We start from the raw sequence: 24,865 nt of genomic DNA on the forward strand, positions 1-24,865 counted from the left end.
GTCTCTCTTCATAGCAACACTTTTCTCGTCCTGGCAACATTCTTGTAAACCTCCTCTGCAGTCTGTCATGGTGGGATTTGAATCTGGGTCTCTGGAATACTAGTCCAGTGACAATACCGCTACGCCACCAGCTCCCCCTTTGGAACATTGTTTCAAAGCCACTTTAGTTTCCTTAACAGCTGTACGTCTGAACCATAAATACTGATGAGTTTGTCCAATTATTGAAAATACACATAGCTGTCCAGCTCCAGAGGATTATGAATATCATGTTCATTGCCTCTTGATGAGAAATAAAATAGAATCTGGAATGAAGCTCAAACAGCAGCTGAAAGACAAAGTGAGATTTCTCTGTAGCAGAGCACTTAACTGCATCAGCCTTTAGCTAAACTTTGCTCTATACCCATCATCACAAAATATTCTTTTGCACTAAGTTGTGGGAAGCTCATAATGAATGGCACAGTGATTGCGAAACTGAGCATTTGGAACCAAAATGAGCAGGGCAAGTAACTCTGCATCCCCTTAACCAATCAGATTTAAAGATTGTGCAGGAAACGTAAATAGTTGGAGTTAATTTATTAATGTCAGGAGTAGGCTTACATTAACACTGCAGTGATGTTACTGTGAAAATCCCGTAGTCGCCACACTCCAGCGCCTGTTCGGGTACACTGAGGGAGAATTTAGCATGGCCAATGCATCTAACCAGCGCACCTTTCAGACTGTAGGAGGAAACCGGAGCACCTGGGGGAAACCCACACAGACACGGGGAGAATGTGCAGGCTCTGCACAGACAGTGACCTAAGTCGGGAAACAAACCCAGGTCCCTGGCACTATGAAGCAGGAGAGTTAACCACTGTACCACCATGCCGCCTAAATGAGAGTGGGTGAATACTAATTCAGGTAGAAGAAGAGAAATAAAGAATTAGAAGGAGAGAATTAGAAAAAGAGAAAGAAAAAGTTAAGAATATATTCATTCTCATTTCGCATTTTTGATGTCTCCAACAAAACAATAAATCTGAAGGAATGAACAACTGCGCTTGTAATAATTGATTTTCAGTGTCACAGAGATTCATTGGCAGTAATAGACAATCATCACATTAAATGGATACATATACTCGACATGACAAGATTTTCCGTGTGAAGTTTAATTTATAATTACCACAATACTAAAACTTCACAATGTTCAATGCATTTCAATGTTAGGGCAGGCAGTAATTAGTCATTTTTGCAAAACTGCAACAGCGATGTTTGTATTTGTTGTTTCACTGGATATATGCTTTTCCCCTGAAGTTACTGTATCCTTTATTCTTAAATAATGAAGAGCCTTATTGGGCTCACCAATATTTTGACAGAAAAAAACTAACCCATTATTTTGTATGGGGCTCCTTTTCAGATGAATACCAACTGAAACCAGAGTAACCCCATGCCAACATCAAACATTGCAGTTCAGGCATAGCACAGCTTCGTGCAGGGTGAAATTCTCTCTAATGATGGAGGGAGTGTTGAACGGAGTCTTACAGGCAGCAGTATTTCAACTTCTATTGATTCACCAGCATGATGTAATCATTGGCATACCATTGTTTTGTAGATTTTTATGCTGAACATATATATAATTTGGAAAATGTTACAAGGACTAACATTGAAATTTGCTAAAGATGCCAAATCGAGGAGGTTAACTATTAGGAAGACTACAAGAGACCAAAGTGGTAAACGGATATATGGTAAATGCAATTTAACAAGGATGAGCCCACTTACCTTTCAAGGAAATTAACAGAAAATGGAAACAGAACGTAAATGGGAAAATTCTCAATGGAATAAAGAAACACAGGTCTGCAGATTCACAAATATTTAATTCAGTTATCAGTGAGTCAAGCTAATATCAGGCCACATAGCAGTCCGGGCTTTGTATATCGGACCATTGGATAAAAGTAAGGAAGTGATCATGAATCCATAGATTGAATTGATTTGGACATTGTTGGAGTACTGTGTGCAACTTTCTGCACCCCATTATAGAACGAACATCGGAGTCATGGAAAAAAATACAACATGGATTCACTGGGAAGTGAGTTCAGCCAACTCAGCCTGTCTTCACTGAGAAAGTTAAGGAAAGGTCTAACAGAAAAATTTAAGATCACAAAAGATTTTGAGAGGATAATTAGCAAAAGATTATTTCTACTATTCAATGAATTGCAAAGAGAGTTAAACATTTTGCATTGACATTAGAAGCATTAAGGAGATTAGAAGAAAACAATAGAATGTGAAATGTATTACCGCTGATTCAATCGCAACATTAGAAATTGGAATTAAACAGATGAAGAAAAATATTAAAAAGGAAAAGTGGAATTTGAATACGTAGCTCCAATGTGGAACTAACAGTAATATATGTAACGTGGACAAGTTTAACTTTCCCTTATTCTAAATACTGTTATCTTAATTATTTTTTGTTAGCTTTTCCTATTTTGAATTAGCTTAACTCTCCAAAATTCTAACATTGTTTCCTTTTCTAGTGATGACAGTGAATAAAATTTAAGTTATAGGGTAAAATTGGGGCAGCTCTCACCAGCCCAGTTTCAGTGCAAGTGGGTAGATCTATTTCCTCGGAATGTTTTTTAAACAATTGAAAAATAAGTTTACAAAGTCCTTGGGAGACTTGTGTGCTATTGGACACTTTTTAAAATGCAGTCACACTAGGCTGGAGCTATAGTTTCTCCGTTGCACACTTTCTGGAGATTACCGATTGAAATGTTCTCAGTGCCTCTGGGAATAAGGTTCCATAGGAACATTGGGAGGGAAAAGATCTTTTGTAAAACTAGGCTCTTAACTATTTAGATAGTCTATACTTAAGTCATATATCAATGTATGGATTTTTTTCACCACTATGAGGGAGCTCCCCGATTTAGGTTTATCCCATTCATATCTATGATAAGGTATCCGGTGTTTTATAAAGATTGTGAATGTATGTAAAAATATGAAATTTCAGGTTTTGCTGAAATTGTTTGGTTTTTGAACCTATGGCCTTCCAGTTAATTGGACAATAGGATATTCACACTGTGATATGTAATCTTAATGTGGGTTTGTTAAACCTCTATTACAGTGTACTCTAAGTTATGATGTTCAACAATTGTAGAATATCAAAGCCATATTTCATTTTCTTCTTTGATTTGATTGTAATAAGAACATTTTGTTCAAACCTTTATGAAGTTATCCCCAAATGTAAATGGGGATAAGTGTGTTGGGTGCTCAAAAGCTCCTGCTATTTTCCCAAGTTTTAACATGCTGACAAAATCCTTTTGGAAGCCTTTTCATAGTTCACTTGTTTAAGTTAGTATGAGTGGTTAACTGCAATGAATAACTTCATAAGCTACAAGCCCATCTGATTTGTTTGGCTGTATAGTATGGATCTCCAGCCATCAGATGGGTTATACTTACGGATGGATTGCCTAGTAGAATTTCTTTCTTTTTGAGATCTGGAGCCATCAAAACCCTGATTAACCTCTGATATTCATGTGGTGCTCTTGATCTTGAAGACAGATTCTGTAACAAAAAGTTAACGGCTGCCATATGCCGAGTGTTTTGTGGGTAGTGCTGACCTGAAAGTGAACTTGCTCTTTGACTGCTGTTTTCTTCTCTCTTTTTTTCCTTGCAGGTTTGGTGTGGAGATTACTGATGAAGAGTTTGAGCTGCTCATTGACAGAATCTCCCTTGATGAAGACGGAAATGTCCGATACCCACAATTCATGGCCATGTTTGACTCGAGGTATGGCTTTATATTTGGTTCCTTTCGCGGGGCAGATTTGGAAACCTCTTTTCAACTCTAAGCCAACAACAAAATGTGCTTTAAATTGACATAACATATTTATCTCAACTGCTGCTTTGACAGCTTTACATACCGGAAATCTGTTCAACATTTATCTAAGGGATCAACGGACTTCTGTCTTAATTATGACAATACTGTACATAGTGCATCCAATTCCTTTTTGTTTCTTTGCAATGTGATTCTTAAAGCAATGAAAATCGACTTGTTTGTGTTCATTTGAAAAGTAAGTTGGATTTATTTAAGGAATAGCAATTATATCCATCGTTCTTTGCCTATTTTTTTCACTTTGCTCATAGTGGATGGCCTTAAAGGAATAAAACTGTTACAATTACACTTATCAACATGATATTACGATAGGTCAAAGAATAGTATTTCCCCATTATTATTAACATAAGTTTATCAGGAAAAAACACAGGTGAGTCAGCAGTTATTAAAGCTTTTTAACGCTTTTAATTAAAATAAGCCAAAGTCCCTTGTGTTTGATAGAGTCTTTAAAATAACATAGCAGCTCTTGACAAGAAAGTGACCCACATGGGCTCTGAATGTTTCAGGACATTTGCCCTCACAAATGAGTCACATTTCAATTGAATTTACTTGCCAGTAAATGTAAAATACATTTTTTATTAACAAGATATATGCATCTCTTCAGAAATAACATTCATAATAAAAATATCAACTTGTGAAGCGTTCTAACTATTATTGCTGTTTCTTAATTCTTATTGAGTGGGAGGGAGGGGGAAGAGAATTTAATTCAAATTCAATTGGTAATGACTTTTATAAAACAGGGGAGATCCATAAATGCTAAAACCTTCTTCCACCGGTAAATTATCTTCCCAGAGGCCTTAGACTTTGCCTTTGTGTGGTCTTATTTTCTTAATATGTAAAAGCATCCAGTAAACAGCTGTTGCAGTGAACACTAAGTAGATATTAAACGTGTGTGGGAACTGCGGGCAGAAAATCCAAACCGATTTAGATTCAGTGCGCTGGTTTTCCATTTTTTTTATTAAAAAGGGGAAAAAGTGACTGTTAGAAATGCTAGAAAAAAAGTTAGTACTGGTCAGGCTTGGGAGAAACAATAGCACAGTGTTGTCGCGGGCTGCTTCCAGGACCTTGATATTCTTCCCATGTCAGTATAACCACTACTGGGAGGTAGCTCGATTAAGGATTACCATATCATTAATAGTATCCATGACTTTTGTTCAAAGGCTACTTGTGTGATGTTGCCTTGTGGATGAAGCTGCTTAATCCTTGCAAGCCGCAGCTGTAGAGAGGGGCTTCTTCACAGTCGCCCACACTGACTTCCCTGTCCCCATAAATCGATTCAAGGAGAGAGAGAAAAAAAACAGACAGAAACAACAATCAACTCAAACAGAAACATCCATTCTACATTTCCACATTCATCCACAAACCCCAATCCCTGCCAATGTTTTCCATTCATCCCATCTCCAACATCCCCATCGCTGCTCAGATGGTGGCCAGCTTAGAGCTCTGTCCAAAGATTTTCTCCTTCTCTCTACATACATACACAAACACATATTTCTTCCCTCCTCCCCATCTCTCCCTTCAAATTTGTGTGACAGATTTTTTTTTCAACTTATTAGCCACCCCGAATCACAATTGAGCTGTTTTATTCCCTTCTTAAACCCCCTCACCCCACCAGTAGCAGCAGCACCCCCGGGGGTCGTGTCTTACAAGGAGTCCCTACTGTGGCTAGTAGCCTAGGGTCAGCAGTCGTCAAGGCAGCAGCAGGGACTGACTATTTTCCACTCCTATTATTTCTTCACTACCGACCCCTCACTGGGGGCTGGAGGGTGGGGGGTGGGAGGGGTTGGGGGGAGAGAATCTCTTGTACTTTAACATCTCTCCACTTTCTAACCTGATCAACACACACACACCTCATGTCAAATTAGCTCCCCTGCAGCAGAAGTAGACAGAAAGGGTCTCGGATGAATGCTAATAGCCCTCGTGTGAACCATTTGTATTTAGTTTGTCAGCCTGATTTTCCAAACGGTGCATGTATATTGTGTCTCGAAACAAGCCCCCGCAGAAAACACACTGTCAACAAATTTGTCTCCAAGGGTTTTGTGTGTGGCTGCGGCTCCTTCTAAATAAGAAAGGGTGAACCGGTTCAAATGGAAAGTGACTTTAAGAAGCTCAATGCTTTGCACTGCGGCTTCCAAGAAGGACTTTATTTCAACATATCGTGGGTTAGTCACATATTGTTACTCATTTGCTAACTTGTCACATCTCATAGAGTCTCCTCCATCCCCTCGCTGAATGCTGAAACGCCTCTAACATTATTCTGGCCAGATCTGTGCAGTGGTTTATCACACAGCGCACATTCCCTCTTATTGCAGCTTCTCCCCTTGTACAGGGATCTAAACTTGATCGCCTATCCCGCAGAGAATGGAGCTAATGGGACACAAAATTCCAGCTTTATGTGTTCTTTTTTTCCCTGTCTCTCTCGCTGACAGCCCCCAACACCTGCATCTTTGCACCCACTTTGCATCTAGAGCGAGGTGGCAATCGCAAATACATATATTAATAAATTAACAATGAGCAAATCATTTAATCCTGACCGCCCCTGTGCCCTTCCAATTGTGATCTGGTGTTCCAAAGCAATTTTGCCAATTGGTAATTATTTCGATAAAGTCCTCAGTTACTTGCTAAGTGTCAGGCTAATTTTCCCTATTGTTTTCGCTTGGTTAATTCTGTCTGACCCCAGGTCGCCTCCACTAACCGTGTCTCTCGTGGAGACTCCGAGTGCTCCTCCTGTTCACAGAGATGGAAAGTGTCTGTCATTACTCGTGGACAAAAGCCTCCACGTTTTCAGCTAACAGCCTCCCCAAAAAAAGCAGCCACACCGTTCACCCAAGCGCAAGAAAAACTCATTTAGTGATGTCTTTTGTTTTTCCTATTCACGGGAACTTGTAGGGTTGACTGGTGTCAAGTTTGTCAGGTGTTGGATGTGTGGAATTGCTACTTTTTTTTTCACACATGGATATGGCAACTCTATCAGCAGCCAGGCTTCTCTCTGTCTCCTGCCTCTCGCCTCTCTGATAACCTTTATGTGCAGACCCTTTCAATGCCATGTTAATGAGTAAATTCCCCTGTTACCATGGACCAGACTACTTTTAATGCACACGGCTCCTAAGGTCACTTTCCTCTTAGCATCAACATTGTCATTAGTTGAACCTGAGAGATGAATGGATAAGGGACAGTATTGTAGGTACTGCCCATTCCAATTCAATGGAGACTTCTTAGTGACAGACAATGATGGAAGAACAGAACAGCGTTTGTTGGGGAAAGTTTTTTGAGGATTTTACTGAACTGGATGATAATTAATTGAAAAACACTGAACTTGATGATTACAAAATGGGTGATGGTCAAAAGTTTGGTTCAGGGTGAAAGACGGAGGATGAAATCCATTCAAAAATTAACTTGCTCCATCACCTCTTGTGCTTTTTAGTGTGACTGTTACTTTTATTAGTATTTTAGCTACTTCTCATCTGTAACAGATGCCACAATTTCCCTTCTTATCTGTTGTGAGGTGAAAAAGATTTATGAAACTCAAGGCAAATGATAAATGGTCGTTAGTTCTGTGCCAGTGGGTGACAGGATGGCATTTCAACAATGGTTTATACTTTTTAAAGAGAAGGATAATATATTGATGGTGTGAGTATATTGCTATTAATGTGCCAATTGCCAATACAAGTCAGAGTCAGGCTATAATCTGACTCAGAACTTCAGTGGTCTTAGGATCTTGGTGGCAGGTTGTTTTATATCATTTTTGCTTAATGCTGAAGTTAGTATCAATCCAATGTGCTGTATAAACTTGGTTTAACATGTGATCAGTGGGGCAGGATTCCCTGGTCCTCCTGCTGTACTTTGTAAACTTACACCAAGTTATTTTAATATGGAAAGAGCAGCTACTTGTGCTCAGTCTCTCCGAACATTTAAAATTTACATCTGCTCGTATATTTCAGCTTGCTTCAGTCGTTCCATCCAGCCCTGTGACAACAACTTGCATTTATATAGCACTTTTTAGGGAGTCAAACATCCAAAGCTGCTTCATAGGAGTGTTATCAAACAAAATTTGATATTGAGCCACAAAAGGAAATATGAGGGCAGATGATCAAAAGCAAAAGGTCAGAGAGGTAGATTTTAGGAGCAGCTTAAAAAATACAGGAGAGGTGGACTGTCTCAGGTAGGGCATTCCAGAGTTTAGGCCTTTACCAGCTGATGGTACAGCTGCTAATGGTGAAACAATTAAAATCGGTGCCACACAAAAGTCAAGAACTGCTGGTGTTGCCAAAGGATGCAGGGCTGGAGGAGGCTGTGGTGATAAGAAAGGGTGAAGTCATGAAGTGATTTGGAAACAAGGTTGAGGATTTTAAGATTGAGGCATTATAACACAGGAATAGTGAGTAAACAGGATTTGGAGCACGTTTAGGATAAAGGCAGCAGAATTTTGGATGATGGTTGTGGGGGTTACAACCACTAAGTCATGCAGGAACAGCATTATCAAGGCAAGTCCACCACCACATAATCCCCCTCCATGTACCATCCTGACTTGACATGTGTCATCATTCCTTCATTGTTGTTGAGTCAAAATCATAGAAACCCCCCTGTACAGAAAGAGGCCATTTGGCCCATCGAGCCCACTCCGATCACAATCCCGCCCAGGCCCTACCATCATGTCCCTACATATTTACCCACTAATCCCTCTAACCTACACATCTCAGGACACTAAGGGTAATTTTTAGCATTGCCAGTCAATCTAACCCACACATCTTTGGACTTTGGGAGGAAACCAGAGCACCCGGAGGAAACCGATACAGACACGAGGAGAACATGCAAACTCCACCCAAGCTGGGAGTCGAACCCAGGTCCCTGGAGCTGTGAAGCAGCAGAGCTAACTACTGTGCTACCGTGCCGCCCTAAAATCTGTCATCACCAGAAGCATTGTAGTCACAAAGCCAGTAATAATTCTGGGAAAAGACTCACTAACACGTTCTAAGGTACTTAGGTGTTTGACAGTGTCATCCAAGAATAGTGAACAAATGTTTTAAAAAGCATATATGCACAGAGCTCTCCCATTTAGTCCCATTGAATATTTTCGGATATGTATCTTCCATCCATGAGGATTCATTGGTTTTGAGTCTTTGAGTTCTTCTTTGGAAATGATGAAAGTAATATCCAATCATTAAGTTGACCGCTTTTAATAGCTAGTTTGTAGCTTTTCAAATAAATCATTTCAGGAAGCAATATTTTAATCTGTTAATTATTTTAATCAATGATCAACATCAACTGTATCTAAATCCTTAAGGAGTGAACATTCTTATTAAATGGTCTTCATACTATTCCATATTAAATTAAACCACATAAAAATTACAATATGGAAATAGACTATTTGATCCAACTGATAAATGGTTTCTAAAAAAACCTTGACAGTTCCTGGCGATCCATTTCATTTTTGAGGTTATATTTTTATTTATTATAATTTTCTGGGCTTGCTGCTGTCTCCTTGTTGACATTCAGCCTCTCTTGCCCAGCCACCTGTTCTTCCCATGAAGGGTTGCCAACCCATTTAGATTCTCCTGAAGTTTCAAGGAATTGGCGATCATCTCCCAGACACTGCTAGGAGCAACCAGAGAAAATAAAATCATATGGGAGGGATTGAAAATATAGAACGCAATTGAAAAACTATGCTGTTTAACTTAGACAAGAATCATCCAGTTGGATAACACAGAATGTTTAATCTCCAATTGGTGTTGACAAACTGCTCTGCTGAATGGATGACCAATGGCTTGAGTGTGTTGTGTTGTTGGAGATAGATAGAGTTGGCAATCCTATTCCCCTCATCGCCTTCCATGCCCCTCCCCACACCTCATTCCCTGCCCTGTCCCTCCTCCTTCCCTCTTTAATCCTATTTTTCACCTCTTTTCTGCTCCCTCCTATTGCTTGCCCCCTTCCCTTCAACTCCACCTGTCCTCAGATACAATTTTGCTTTTGTCTATGGTTATGTCTGATTGAAGCAGTTCAGTTGCCTTCTCCACGCCTGCTCACCTGCTTGGCTACAACTCTCCTTTAACTACAATGGCTTTTTTCTCTCACCTTCCTCAGGATGTGACCTCCCTTAAACTTTACCTTAATCCACTATTGTATCTTCTTCTTTGGATGTGACTTTGAACACTGATCTACCTTTTACTCATGACCTCCAAGTTTCTCTGCTTTCCTCCTTACCCTTAATCTCTAAGCTTGCTCTCTCTTCTCTATATAGCCTCTACCTTTCCTCTACTCCAATCTACTGTACATCACAATGCTGTTATAATTTCACTCTTTAAGCTTCGTGCCCTCAGAACAGCAGCCCTCCCTCAGCTAGGGTCCAGTTATCCTAATTCTTCTAATCTACTTGAACTGTGGAGTCTACTTAGTTTTAGCTCCCAGTGTCATGGCAAACCCAGTAATGATCGATAGCCAGTCATACATCAGATTACATTTATGAATAATGAAGTTCCCCATCCAAGTCCTTGGATACTATTGGCAGAAGTCAATGGAAGGCTGTACTCTGCCTGTTTTGTTGCAGCTGAGTAATAACTTCTCGAAGGGCAGTAGTCCAGAAAGTAATTAGGAAAGCCAATATAATGTTATCGTTCATTGTGAAGGGAATTGATTACAAAAGTAGGGAGGTTATGCTTCAGTTGTACAGGACATTGAAGAGACCACAACTGGAGTGTTGTGCCCAGTACTAGTCTCTTCATCTAAGGAAAATTGTAAATGTGTTAGAAGCAGTTCAGAGAAGGTTTACTAGACTAATAGCAGGGATAGACAGGTTGTCTTATGAGGCAAGCTTGGACAAGTTAGGTTCCTATCCTGTGGAGATTAGAAGAGTAAAAATCATAGAATAGAATCCCTACAGTGCAGAAGGAACCCATTCACTCATTCATTGTGACAACAATCACACCCAGGCCCCATCCCTGTAACTCCACATATTTATCCTGGTAGTGCCCTATAACACTAAGGGGCAATTTAGCATGGCCAGTCAACCTAACCTGCACATCTTTGTGGTGACTTGTTTGAAACCTTTAAGATCCTCTGGTAATGACAGGGTGGATGTGGAGAGGATGTTTCCTCTTGTTGGAGAATCTAGAACCAGAGGTTACTGTTTAAAAACAAGGGGTCGGTCATTTAAGGTGGAGATGAGAAGAATTTTTTTTCTCTCAGAGGGTTGTGATTCTGGAACTCTCTTCCTCAAAAGGCAGTGGAAGCAGAATGTTTGAATATTTTGAAGGCAGAACGAGGTAGATTCTTGATTAATAAGGGGGTGAAAGGTTATCTGCAAGTTAAGCAGGAATGTGTGGGGTTGAGGTTACACTCAGATCAGCCAGGACCTTATTGAATGGTGAAGCAGGCTCGAGGGGCCAAGTGGCCTAGTCCTGCTCTAATTTGTGTGTTTGTAATAATAATGAATGCATCCACTTTCGACAGGAAAGGAGTTTCTAGCCTTTTCAATGAGAAGATATCGAGGCGCAAAGGACTTCACGAGAAACAGTCCTCCAGCCAGCCAGATGAAGGCAGGAGATGTGGTCGAACTCTGGAGCAGGTGCTGTTTGATATCACCTCATGTGGACGATGAAACCAAAGAGTGAATCTTCCCAGCTGCATGCGGGCGGCTTTGGACGATAATGGGGTGATGGGGGGGAGGGAGAGGTGACAGGAGTTGGGGGGGGGGCAGGGGGTAGGGTGATGGGGGATGGGAGGGGTGGGGGTCATGGTGGGGGAGGGGCACATGGGGGGGTTAGTTTTAGCGCTGCTGGATTGTCTACATAGCACAATCTTGTTGGATGCGGAGTTATACCAGCACCGGACACCTGCCCAGCAGCAGCAGGTGGATAGGTTTCATGAATTAAATGCTTACGTGGTTCACTTACGGTGATACAGCAGGCCTGGGACCTTACCAACAGTGGAGGGGATTCCTGGTGAAGCCAAAGCCCAGCGGGTGACTGGAGTGGCCTCGGTAACAGGCCAGGCATCAAGACGGCCCCCTTTTAATTCCCTCCATCCCAGAGCCATAGTGCAGGTGAGCACAATTGTTCCACAGGCCATCCTTTGGAGGGACTCACTCTCCATAATGGTGACCCGGCAGCTCTGGCCACACTTTAGTTTTAAGAAAAATCAGTAGCACAGTGAAAGCATCTCCGCCTTGAGATGCCCTTGCAGTCACCCACCACCCACATCTGCAGCACCCTGTTGCCCTGGTGGAGCAGGCAGTGTCCCAGAGCCTGGGGTGTTGTCATTGGGAATCCCGCCTGCCCCCTGAATTAGACAGGGGTCCCACAGGCAGCCTGTTAATTGGCTGTTCCACAGGAGCACACAGACAGATAACTGTCAGAAATCAGGGCGCTGGGACTCAGAAATGGTCATGGCAATAAGATTCTGCCCAACCTGTCCAGCTATTATTTATATATCAACCCTCATTAAGACTTCCTCATCGGTTTGATAAGCAAATAAGATGTGAATTGAAAGTGTTTAATTAACTTTAATTTGTAATAACATCCCTGTTAGTAGATAATTTCATAGAATCGGTACAGTACAGAAGAAGGCCTGTATTGACCATAATCCCACCCAGACCATATTCCTGAAACCCCACACATTTATCTCACTAATCCTCCTGACACTCAGATCAATTTAGCATGGCCAACCCACCTAACCTGCACATCTTTGGAAAATGAGAGGAAACCGGAGCACCCAGAGGGAACGCACGCAGACACCAGGAGAAAGTGCAAACTCCACACAGACAGTGAGACCAGAATTGAACATGGGGACCCCGGCACTGTGAAGCAGCAATGCTAACCCCACTGTGCCACTGTGCTGCATTCATTACTAGAATGAATAGGATACCTAATGATATCTCAAAGTTATTGTTAGGTTGACAGTTAAGTGATAAAGGGGACATTAGATAGGTTAAGTGAGTGGTTAAAGATCTGGAAAATGGAGTATACCACAGGGAAAATGTGAAATTCTTCATTTTGGCAGGAAGAATAGAAAAGGCATTCATTATCTAAATGGTGAAAGATTGTTGAGATTTGAGGTTCAGATGGATCTGGGTGTCTTTGTGCATGAATCTCAAAAGGCGAGTATGCAGGTAATTGGGGAAAGCGAATAAAATGTTATAATTTATTGTGAAGGGAATTGATTACAAAAGTAGGGGGGTTATGTTTCAGTTGCAGAAGGCATTGGTGAGATCACATCTGGAGTACTGTGTATGGTATTGGTCACCTTATTTAAGGAAAGTTGTAAACTCAGTAGAAGCAGTTCAGAGACACTTTACTGGACTAATACCAGGACTGGACGGGTTGTCTCATGAGGAAAGGTTGGACAGTCCAGCCTTCTATATACTGGAATTTTGAGAAGTAAGAGCTGACTTGATTAAAACACAGAAGCTGCTGAAGGATCGTGACAAGATGGGTGTGGAGATGTTTCCTCTTGTGGGAGAATTTAGAATTCGGGGTTACTGTTTAAGAATAAGGGGTCACTCATTTAAGCCAGAGGAGGGAATTTTTTTTATCTCAGGAGGCTGTGAGTTTTTGGAATTCTCTTCCTTAAAAGGCAGCGGAAGTAGAGGCTGGAATTTTACTGACACGCCTACCTCAGAATTGGGGCGGGTGAAGCTCGCAGAGCAGAATTCTCCGTTGGCCCAGGCAGGATTTTATGAGCCTCGCCTGAGTGAGATCATAAAATACTGGCCTGAGTCTTTGAATATTTGTAAGACAGAAGTAGACAGATTCTTCACTAACAAGGGGGTGAAATGTTATTGGGAGTAGATAGGAACATGGGGTTGATGTTACAACCTGATCAGCCATGATTTTATTGAACAGCAGAGCAGGCTTGAGAGACCGAGTGGCCTACTCCTGTTCTTAACTTGTATGCTGACAGGTGCAAAATGTGCTTTGCATTTGATAATAAAACCTCAACTATGAAAATAAAACCTTACCTGTATTCCTTTACTGTTACTGCTGCAGTACTAGCCTGGTGTGTACTCAGGAACATTCTCCAGGCGGATGTTTTACACAAAACTCGATAGCTTAACTCTCTGATCTTTCTCCCCCCTGCACAGCTGTTCCAGATTATTAAAACCCTGTTATATAACCATTATCAAGATGTTGAGAAAGAATTTGAAGAGCTGGATGAAATTAATTCAAAGCGGCTGAACCACGAGACTATGTACCGGCTTCTGAAACGGTAACTAGATGGTGCAATAAATACAGGAAATGCTGGTCAAACTCAGTAGGCCTGGCAGTATCTGTGGACGGAGAGGCAGAGTTAATGGGTGGAATTTTACTGGCATGTCTGCCCAAGATTCATACAATCCTGAACACAGCCAACGGAGAATGCCGTTCTCCGAGCTGAACCTGCCTCTGGAATCGGGGCAGGCGTGCCGGTAAAATTCCGGCCAATGTTTCGAGTCCCTGTGCCTCTTGAGTTCTGAAGCAATCATAAGAACTCAAAACGTTAACTCTGGTCACAATTCTCCCATCCCGCTGCGCAGTGGGCTGGGAGAATCGCATGTCGGCCCATTTTCGGGATTGCTGCGAGTGTCGCACCCCTCTTGAGTCTCCCAGGCCTGGATTTCAGGTGGCGTCTGCGTGCTGCCAGAAATCGGCTGGGAGGCAGGGCTAGTGTTTTACATACTATTTAAATGCTATTAGCAAGCCCAGGACTGAATTCTCCGGGCCCGCTAACATCTCCCACCCTGCCAGACTGTTTCACTCCAGTGGGGGTTAGAGTGGCTCCCCACTTTTGGGGAGCTAGCAGCCTGATCCTGGTGGAGTGAAGGGGGGGGCAATTGGGTCCTGCCAGGAGATCGGGCGGTGGGGGGGGGTGGGCAGGCTGCTCCCTAGAGATGGACACCCAGACAGTAAGAAGTCTGACAACACCAGGTTTAAGTCCAACCGATTTATTTGATAGTAAACTCACAAGCTTTCGGGGTTTGCCCCTTCGTCAGGTGAATGGAGAGTTCTGGCCTCAGACAGAGCATATAACAGCACAGAGAGTTTACAGATTACTGATTAGAATGTGAATCTTTACAACTAACCTGCTATTCAAGTCTTAAAGATGCCGACAATGTGAGTGGAAAGAGCATTATGCATAGGTTAAAAAGATGTGTATTGTCTCCAGTGCGGAACTTGGCTATCAGTCTCTGTATCTTCCAGTATCTTCCTCACCATAGCTGTCGTGAGGGCAGTCCATCGTGGTGCTGAGACACCAAATACACAAGGATCTGTAGCAGGGAGCACTTTGTCTACCAAGTTGCTCCAGTTTGATTCAGTAATGTGGCCTCTGCGCTACTTCAGAGGGCCAAGTTCTGCACACATGAGGGTGGTCTCAACCGGGATCTTGGGTTCATGTTGCACCAGTTGTAAGCCTCATGACTTGCCTGGGTTTGCAAAACCTCACTGTACTGTCTGGAGACAATACACATCTTTTTAACCTATGCATATTGCTCTTTCCACTCACGTTGTCGGCATCTTTAAGACTTGAATAGCAGGTTAGTTGTAAAGACTTACATTCTAAACAGTAATCTGTAAACTGTCTGTGCTGTTATATGCTCTGTCTGAGGCCAGAAATCTCCATTCACCTGACGAAGGGGCAAACCCCGAAAGCTTGTGAGTTTACTATCAAATAAATCGGTTGGACTTAAACCTGGTGTTGTCAGACTTTTTACTGTGTTTACCCCAGTCCAACGCCGGCATATCCACACCCAGACAGTGCCAGCCTGTTCCCCCTGGCACTGGCAAAGGGGCAAAGTGTCTATGCTCAGGGGGCACCTTTGCACTATCCACTGGACGTGGGGCAGTGCCAAGTGGTGGGGCCTATTGAGGGCGGGGACTAGGGCACGATCATAGGGGCAGAGGACCCACTGCCACTCTGCATTGGGATCGATGAGGGCTGGAGTCAGGCCAGCGATTGGGGGTGACTGCGCGGAGGGGTCTGCTGGGGTAGGGGGGAATCTGCCTGTGGTGGCGTGGGAGGATCAGGGTGGGATGGGGCTGGGGCTGGCCCAGGAATATTCGGGGGGGCTGTGATTGGTGTGGGTGGGTTGGCACCCAGTGTAGGGGTTCCGGGTGATCAAGGTGGCCAGCAAACCAAAGGCTGACACTTTGGTGCCAAGTCCGCTGGTTTCAGCCTCTCCAGCGTGAGTAAATCCCGACCCCTGAAATCTAATGACATTCATGCTGGTGGCCTCTGCATTGCACAGAGTGTGGAAGATTCTAGTGTGAACACCCAACTGTATGAATTCTTCCAGTTTTCCCGTGAGTTCGACACTTAGAATTTTCTTGAGAGAATCGCCACCTCTGTTTCTCTCTCCACAGATGCTGCCAGACCTTCTGAGTTTATCCGGTACTTTCCATTTTTATTTCAGATTTCCAACATGCACAGTATTTTTGCTTTTACTTAACGGTGCATCCGAGGAGGAAATAGAGCTGCCGAGAAGGAGGTATTAATCCCTCCAGTGATAGTAGGGTGACATTCAAAAGCCATGTATTTTAGAAGTCTCTTCTGGTCACTCGGCTCCATTCTATATAATGTGACTACTTTTATTCTGAAGGGGGTCAAGCTGACTGATTCTTGTTTCCTCTCCTCTGCCCTACCAGGTTCGACATTTCCCCTGAAGTAACGCACGGTGAGATTCGCAGGCTTTGGCAAACGCTGATCACCAACCAGGATAAGACATTGGATTTCCTGGAGTTTGTGAGACATTTTGGCCACTCCCCTAAATCCGCCTGTTTCCCCAATGCCAAAATCAGCCCACCTAAGAAGGGAGACTGTGACTTCCGAATGCGTTCGAAAAATCTCAACTGTGCGTCTGACATTCTGGTGGACAGTGTTCGAGCCAAGGTAAGGACATCAGCCTTCAAGTACAAAGACCAAAGAAAATTTCAGAACAGAAACAAGGCCCTTCAAGCCTGCACCAACCATGCTATCCATATGAACTTCCAGGGACCTTATCCCTCTATTCCCATCCTATTCATTACGTGTCAAGACACCCCTTAAAAGTTACTATCGTATCTGCTTCCACCAGCTCCCCCGGCAGCAAGTTCCAGGCACCCAACATCCTCTGTGTAAAAACACTTGCCTCGTACATCTCCTGTAAACCTTGCCCCTCGCACCTTAAACCTGTGCCCCCTAATAATTGACTCTTCAACCCTGGGAAAAAGCTTCTGACTATCCATTCTGTCCATGCCCTTCTCAATCTTGTAGACTTCTATCAAGTCGCCCCTCAACCTCCTTCATTCCAGTGAGAACAAACCAAGCTTCTCCAGCCTCTCCTCACAGCTAATGTCCTCCATACCAGGCAACATCCTGGTAAATTTTTTCTGTACCCTCTCCAAAGCCTCCACATCCTTCTGCTAGTGTGGTGGCTAGAATTGAATGCTATATTCCAAGTGTGGCCTAATTAGTGTTCTATAAAGCTGCAAAATGACTTGCCAATTTTTAAACTCAGTGCCACGGCTGATGAAGGCAAGCATGCTGTATGCCTTTGTGATTACCTTCTCCACTTTCAGTGACCTGCACACCTGCACACCCAGGTCCCTCTGCCTATCAATGCTCTTAAGGTTCTGCTATTTCCCTTCTCTATTAAACCTTCCAAAATACATTCAGTTCAACCTCATGCTCATCCCTTTTTAATATTCAGATAAATAGGGTATTAATAAAGCCCTTGTGCAACTTCTAACTTTATTATGTTTGGACGTGCTCCATAATGGAAATAAACTATAAACATCATAAGAAAGCAGAATGCGATGGGGAATTTTAATGTGGGTGATGTTAATGATGTTAAAACTGGTTGAAAATGATGAGAGTAGGTGAATTGGTGGAACTGCTGACATTGTACCACTAAACATGATGGTTATGTTGCAGCCTTGTAATTTGAACTGTATTAAATATGTTAAAATATGGCATTGAGATTGAGGATCAGCCAGGATCATATTGAATCATAGAGCAGGCTCAAAGGGCCAAATACCTACTCATGCTCCTAATTTCTATGTTTCTACTTAACTGATGAATTATGCTTTTGTATGTCGCTTACAGTTTGCTTTTGGTTAACCAAGTTCAAATTTGCTTTACGTTATAAATACTCTGTATAATTCAATGTTGTTAAGCCAAGTTGACATTGCTGATTTAACTTCTGCAACTTGCAGGTGGACTACTTGTGGGATGACCTTAGAAAAGAATTTCAGGAGCTTGACCCTTACTGCACTGGCTTTGTGAGCAAAGAAGAGTTTAAAGATATCCTAACTGAGCTGTGTATGAATTTGAATGAATACGAGTGCGAGGTGCTGGCAAAAAAGTTTGAAGTCAGTGGGGATGGTCGGTGAGTTCAGCTGTGTTTGCCCTCTGAATTAGGACTCAGAGAGAGAGGAAACATTAAAATACTCTTTAGCACGTGTTGGAGCTGAGACACGCAGGTCGAAGAATGGTTTGTTAATTGTCCAGGAAATTAAATGTAACTTTGAAAAAGCTGGCAAGGCTGGCTTTAGGTCAGCACGATGGCATAGTGGTTAGCACTGCTGCCTCACAGTGCCAGGGAACCGGATTTGATTCCTGGCTTGGGTCATTGTCTGTGCGGAGTCTGCACGTTCTCCCCATGTCTCCATGGGTTTCCTCTGGGTGCTCTGGTTTCCTCCCACAGCCCAGAAGACATGCTGGTTAGGTGCATTTGGCCATCCTAAATTCTCCCTCAGTGTAACCAAACAGGCACCAGAATGTGGTGACTAGGGGATTTTCACAATAACTTCATTGCAGTGTTAATGTAAGCCTACTTGTGACCCTAATAAATAAACTTAAGCTTAAACCTAAAGAATGGAAGCAGGGGGCATTGCAAACTGACAGCCTGTTCTCAAGAGTGGAAGTGGAGTAAACAAACTGATAAGTCCAAAATAATAGAACTGTACAGAATTTACAACAGAGAAACAGATCACTGGGCCCAATGTGTTTATGCTCCACACAAACTTTCTCTCCCTCTCTTTACTTCACCTGTCCCTCTCCACATATTCTTCTCTCCCTCATGCACCTTTAATGTATCTGTGCTATCCACTTCAATCAATCCTGTGTGGTAGCAAGTAGCACACTGTAGAGCTATAGCATGCAAAAATGCAGCTACAGGACTTAACAGTTACAGGAATATGTCTCAGAATGAGGAAAGGAGGAGTACAGCACAGGAACAGGTCCTTCAGATCTCCAAGTCTGTGCCAACCATGATGCCGTAATTAAATTTTAAAAGATCTTTTGTCCTTACTCAGTCCATATCCCTCAATTCCTCCCAATTCATGTACCCATCCAGATGCTTCTTAAATGTTGTCAATGTGCCTGCTTCCACCATCTCCTCTGGCAGCTAGTCACACACAACCTAAAACTTTGCAGTGTTGTTATAAACATTCACAAACCTATCTTGTTACAGATCATATTTCTCAATCTATTCCTCATCAGAACTGCATCCAGTTGTTACTTGGCCATATTTTTATACAATTCACTTCAATCCTGGAAACCTATCAAACTGCTCTGCTGCCCTTTGGTCGAAAAAGTTTGAACTGATTTTAGCCCTAGTTATCTAATGTTTATATTCACTTTTAAGTATATAACGATACTGCAAAGTTTTAGGTCATGTATGACTAGCTGCCAGAGGAGGTGATGGAAGCAGGCACATTGGCAACATTTAAGAAGCATCTGGATGGCTACATGAATCGGGAGGAAATAGAGGAGATCTGAAGGGCCTGTTCCAGTGCTGTATTTTTCTTTGTCCTTTGTATTATTTATTGTTTCTTTAGTCTTTCCCATTATTGGCATTTTACTAAATTTGATATTATTTTAAAGTTGAGTCGAAAAATCTCCAGTCACAAATAAACAAAGAATGGCTAACACTCACGTAGCTCACACTCAACTTTGAGAAACTTTTGGTGGTTGAGCTAAATATTGGGATGTATTGGAATACATGTTACTTGATGAAAAACCTCATGTAGTGAGGAAAGAAATGGAGCCGCTGTGGCACTGTAGTGAATGGTACAGAAATAATCATTTCATGGGAGATCTTATTGCAAAGTTTACCAGAATGGGATAACATTTGAAAGGTTGCTCCTAATTAAAAGGATGACAGTGAGACATGACCTGCTGAAGTTTGCCTTTATATTTCAGTCAGGAAATGGCAAAGGAAGCAAGGATGTATACTTATATAGTGCCCGTCATATTCTCATCAAGTCCCAAGTGCTTCACAATCACTTCAGTAAACAATTGTACTTTTTATAATGTCCCAAACTGTTCTATGGCTAATCAATTATGTTTGAAGTCTTTTATGAAGGCAAGTTTATATCAGCAAACACAGTAACTTTTAACCCAACAGCTGTGGTGACATTCATAAATGGTTCTTGTGTCCATTCTTTTTAAATCTCTTAACTGGGATGAGTACTAATGTGAAATGTATCTGACTGGCTTAATGGCACTATGACACTAAAACTGCCACATGAGACAAATAACTACTCAGTGAGACAGGTGGACACAAGTTATACTATTGCCTGCACTTAGTTTGGAAAAGAATTACTCAGTGCATCTGCTCAGATGCTGTTGCTGTGCCCAACTGTAGATTCATGGCAACTCAATTTTCAATTTAACAAAGAGTGACCATCAACTTCTTGTTAATGTTGAAGAAGAAACTAGAATTCTCAAGTGCAAAGGACCACTGAGATCTTTCTAAACTTGCACCTGATGTTGTAGTTACCTTACTAATTTCTGAATGACTGTTCCTCAGAGAGGATTGAGCAGTGTAACAGAGTACTGGACTCGCAGTCACCATGAATTCAATGCATCTAGTCTGCTCTGGGCTAATATAAAGTAGTCTTGTTACAGATTGATTCACTAATGTCCTTCAGTTAAGGAACCTGTTGCTCTTGCCTTGTTTGGTCTGTATGTGACTTGGAACTGTACTGACTCCAGACCTCGGTACTGTAGATTCAGCTGGACAATAGTAAAATAGTGAATAGCGATGAGGAACAGTGCTCTATAAATCCAGTCACACTTTGGTTTTTACTTCTTTTTTATTCATTCATGGGACATGGGCACCACTGGCTGGCCAGCATTTATTGCCCATCCCTAGTTGCCCTTGAGAAAGTGGTGGTGAGCTACCTTCTTGAATCACTGCAGTCCATGTGCTGCGGGTTGACCCACAATGGCTTTAGAGAGAGAATTCCAGGATTTTGACCCAGCAACTGCTGTCAGGATGGTGAATGGCTTGGAGGGGAACTCGCAGGTGGTAGTGTTCCCATGTATCTGCTGCTCTTGTCCTTCTACTTGCAACATTTTGAAATCAAGTAAGGGAGAACAGTTTTTTTTAGAGTTTTAAAATGTGAGATTAACTTTGCATTAAATGTGAAATGCCTCTGAACTTGCGATCCTCCTCTTAACTTGGCCACCAGGGTTTCCTACCTAGACTTCTTGAAACCATTTGCAATGCGTAGGCAACAGTGGCGAGAGGGAAGCAACATGGTGGCAGTGCTGCATCATCCGAACACTAATTTTACCGAAAGCCAGGGCACAGGGCTGGACACCGTCACAACAAGGCTCCGGCGAAAGGTATTCGACACAAGCCGAGGTCGATTGTCAGCTTAAGATTCTCATTCTTGTTTTCAAGTCCTTACCCCTCCTGATCCCTGCCATCTCCTCCAGTCCAACAACTCTCCGAGATATCAGGGCCCATCCAATCCTGGTCTCCTAAGCATCCGCAGGAAATGGCAAAGGAAGCAAGGATGTATACTCATGTAGTACCCTTCATATTCTCATCAAGTCCCAAGTGCTTCACAAGCACTTCAGTAAACATTTGTACTTTTTATAATGTCCCAAATTGACAAATGTTCCTTCAGCTATCAGACCGTAAACCCTCAAATCCTTTCCCTAAACCATTATGACTCTTATTGTCTTTTCTCCTTTAAGATTTTCTTTAACACCTTCCTTTTTATTTGTTTAAGGGATGTGAGCATTGCTGGCTTGGTCAGCAGTTATTCCCCATCCCTAATTGCCCTTGAGATTTGGAACCAAGAATGTGGTCACATCGGGTTAGAAATGCCAAATATAGCACCATAGACATTAAAGGTGTTAACTTAACTTAAGCTGTTATCTTCCCTTCCACCCCATAGCTCCAAGGAGAGTGGAAATCCTTACGCAGAGCCTTTAAGAAGTTAGACAACAGCAGCAGTGGTTACCTGTCTCTGCCAGAGTTTCGTGCTGTCCTCAAACTCTGTGATCTGCTCCTAAATGAAGATGAAGTCTACCATATCATGTCGAAATTTGACGAAAACATGGAAGGAAAGATCAACTACAGAAAGTTCCTGGAAGAGACCTACAAAAAGGAGAAAAGCCGCATGGAAAACAAAACCTCTGTCAGCAAAGAGTAAAAGTAGCTACTTCAGCTGAGAGATGGCAGGAAGGATAAATTCAGCAGTGAATGCACATACCACCGCAGAGTGGCTTCTGTCTCTGGTGCTGTTCCTGTCAGACTGTGCAGTACCACTGTTTCCCCTTCACAGGTGTTCAACCCTTAAAATGATAAATAGCTCAACCTTTCAGAAGTTGCTCAAGTCTCTCTGTTTTTCAATCATAACTTTAACCTAATTTGGATTATCTTGCTTTGAGGTAAGATGTTGGTCTGGGAAAATTAAAGCTCAGGTCACTAGCCTCAGTGACTTAAGTTGAGAAAAAGAAAGAAATTGCAGTTATATAGCAAGTTTCATGACCTCGCGATCTCTCACAGCTCTTCGCAGATAATGAAGCATTTCAATATTTAATATAGGAACAACCAGTGGATCTGCACTAAGCAAGATCCAATAAATGCCTGTGACCAGGTAACCTGTCTTAAAGACATTTGCTGAGATCTCATTGAGTCACAAGTGCCCTCTTCACAAAACATTGCTTCCAATTTTCCCCAAATGAAGAAAGTTAATGGTTCTACTTGGGCTACATTTACATCATAGCATTAATCTTTAGAGCATAGTGTAAGTGTTTATGATGAGAGAATGGGTTTCCAAAACTAGGATGGTTTGCATTTTAATATTGAATGGAGAGCTAGAAGTACACAGAGGATAAATCCATCCCCTGCTCCAAACTGATGGATCATGTGTACCAATCATTTATGTGATTCACATAACAGCCATTGATATACATTGTCACAGCGATTCCTTTTCAGTATCTTTGTTAGTTGGGTATACAATGTGTTAGATTTTAAATAAACATTTATATACTTTTCTGTGTTTTCTCCTATAACAACACTAAACCGAAATTCTGTTCAGCAAAGTATTCTCAGTAACAGTAACCCCATGTTATGTTCATTACAGAATGCTGAAGTCACCCACAGAAATGAACACATGGTACATTTAGGTTACAAGAAAATATTTTAGTCAACATAATCCTCAAATGGTAATGCACAGATTTGAAATCCCCACTGACCAGGGGAATTATACCCAATCCCTTTGCAATGCTTTCTGGTCAATAATGTATTTTATTTCTTCCCTCCCCCTATCCCAGCTATTTGCCCCTTTGAAGCTGTTCTGCTATTCAATAAGATCTCCTGCCTCAACTTCTTCTTCCTGCACGATGCCCGTGTGCCTTGATTTTCTTAGTATGCAAAAGTCTATTAATCTCTGTTTTGAACATAGCCAGTGACTGAGAATCCACAGTTCTCTGGGGTAAAGAATTCCAATGACATACAACTCTATGCGTGAAAAACTTCTTTCCATCTCAGCCCTAAATAGTTAACTATTTATTCTGAGCCTCTGACTCCACCCCACGCCTCCCCCCCACTCCTGTTCTGGAGTCCCTGGCTAGTGAAATATCCTCCCAGCATCAATTCTGTCAGGCCCTTTAAGAATTTTATATGTTTCAGTGAAACCACTTCTCATTCTTCTAAAGAATAAGAAATATGGGTATTGTCTACTTGATCTTTCCTCATTGAGCAATGGCCATATCCCTGGGATCAATGCAGTGAACATTCTTTGCACTCTCTCTAAGGCAAGTACATTCATACTTAGATAACTAGATTAAAACTCTACACTACTCCAGATGTGATCTCAGGAAGGTCTTTTATAATTGTACTAAAACATCTTACTTTTTGTTCTATGATCCCTTTGTAACAAAGGTTAACGTACCATTTCCTTTCTTAATTGCTTGCTACACCTCTATGTAATCAATCTATATGTAATGCTTTGTGATTTAGGTATAAGAACACACAGGTCCCTCTGAGTATCAACATTTCCCAGACTCTCACCAATTAAACAATATTCAACCTTTCCATTTTCCTTCCAAAGTGGATATCTTCACACTTCTCCACACTATAGTCCACCTGTCTTACCCACTTAGTTAACCTCTCTATATCCCTTTGCAGCATTTACTCCCTCCTAACAGCTTACTTTTCTACCTCACGTTATACCATCAGCAAGGATGCATTATACTTTACCTTCCCAATAGCCCACTAGTTAGAGCCTGACAACTCAGAAATGACCCATTTATTCCTACACTTAGTTTTTTATCTTGACCAGACCCTCAATCCCCCAAACCCATAAGCTCTAACTTTGAGTAATAGCTTCTTGTGGGGCACTTTATCAAACACTTCTTGAACATCTAATAAACGACTATCTGTCAATTTCCCCATTTCCCATCCTGCAATTACAACTTCATAAATCTTGTCATACACAGTTTCCCTTTCATAATCCAAGTTGATTTTGCTTCATTATATTATGATTTTTTAAGTATCCTGTTAGCATGTCTCTAATAATAGATTTGAATACTTTCCCTGCTATTGATGTCAGGCTAACTAGTCTATATTTCCTAATTTTTCTCTTTCTGTCTTGTGCTTGTTATTTGGCAATCCATGTGGATTGTTCTAGTGTCTCGGGAATTCTAGAAGATAAAAACTACTGTCCGCTATTCTCTGTAACTACCTCTTTTAATACCCCAGGATGCAAACTGCCAGGTCCAGGGAACTTGTTGATGTCTAAAAGTTCCATT

The 24,865-nt window shown here is 41.9% G+C and overlaps 1 protein-coding gene across 1 annotated transcript in view; it reads left to right on the forward strand.

The window, feature by feature from the left end:
* Positions 1-23,047, forward strand: part of LOC145343555 (EF-hand calcium-binding domain-containing protein 6) — a 66,537-nt gene extending 43,490 nt beyond the window's left edge. The window contains exons 12-18 of the mRNA XM_080189802.1: positions 3,644-3,754; positions 11,306-11,420; positions 13,935-14,059; positions 16,474-16,717; positions 18,022-18,194; positions 21,286-21,442; positions 22,003-23,047. Of these exons, the coding sequence (XP_080045928.1) occupies positions 3,644-3,754; positions 11,306-11,420; positions 13,935-14,059; positions 16,474-16,717; positions 18,022-18,194; positions 21,286-21,442; positions 22,003-22,260 (1,183 nt within the window). The 3' untranslated portion in view covers positions 22,261-23,047. The remainder of the gene's footprint in view (positions 1-3,643; positions 3,755-11,305; positions 11,421-13,934; positions 14,060-16,473; positions 16,718-18,021; positions 18,195-21,285; positions 21,443-22,002) is intronic.
* The last annotated feature ends 1,818 nt before the right edge of the window (positions 23,048-24,865 follow it).

Source organism: Carcharhinus amblyrhynchos, chromosome 5 (genome assembly GCF_965287045.1).
Source record: "Carcharhinus amblyrhynchos chromosome 5, sCarAmb.v2.hapA, whole genome shotgun sequence".
Taxonomy (NCBI): Eukaryota; Metazoa; Chordata; class Chondrichthyes; order Carcharhiniformes; family Carcharhinidae; genus Carcharhinus; species Carcharhinus amblyrhynchos.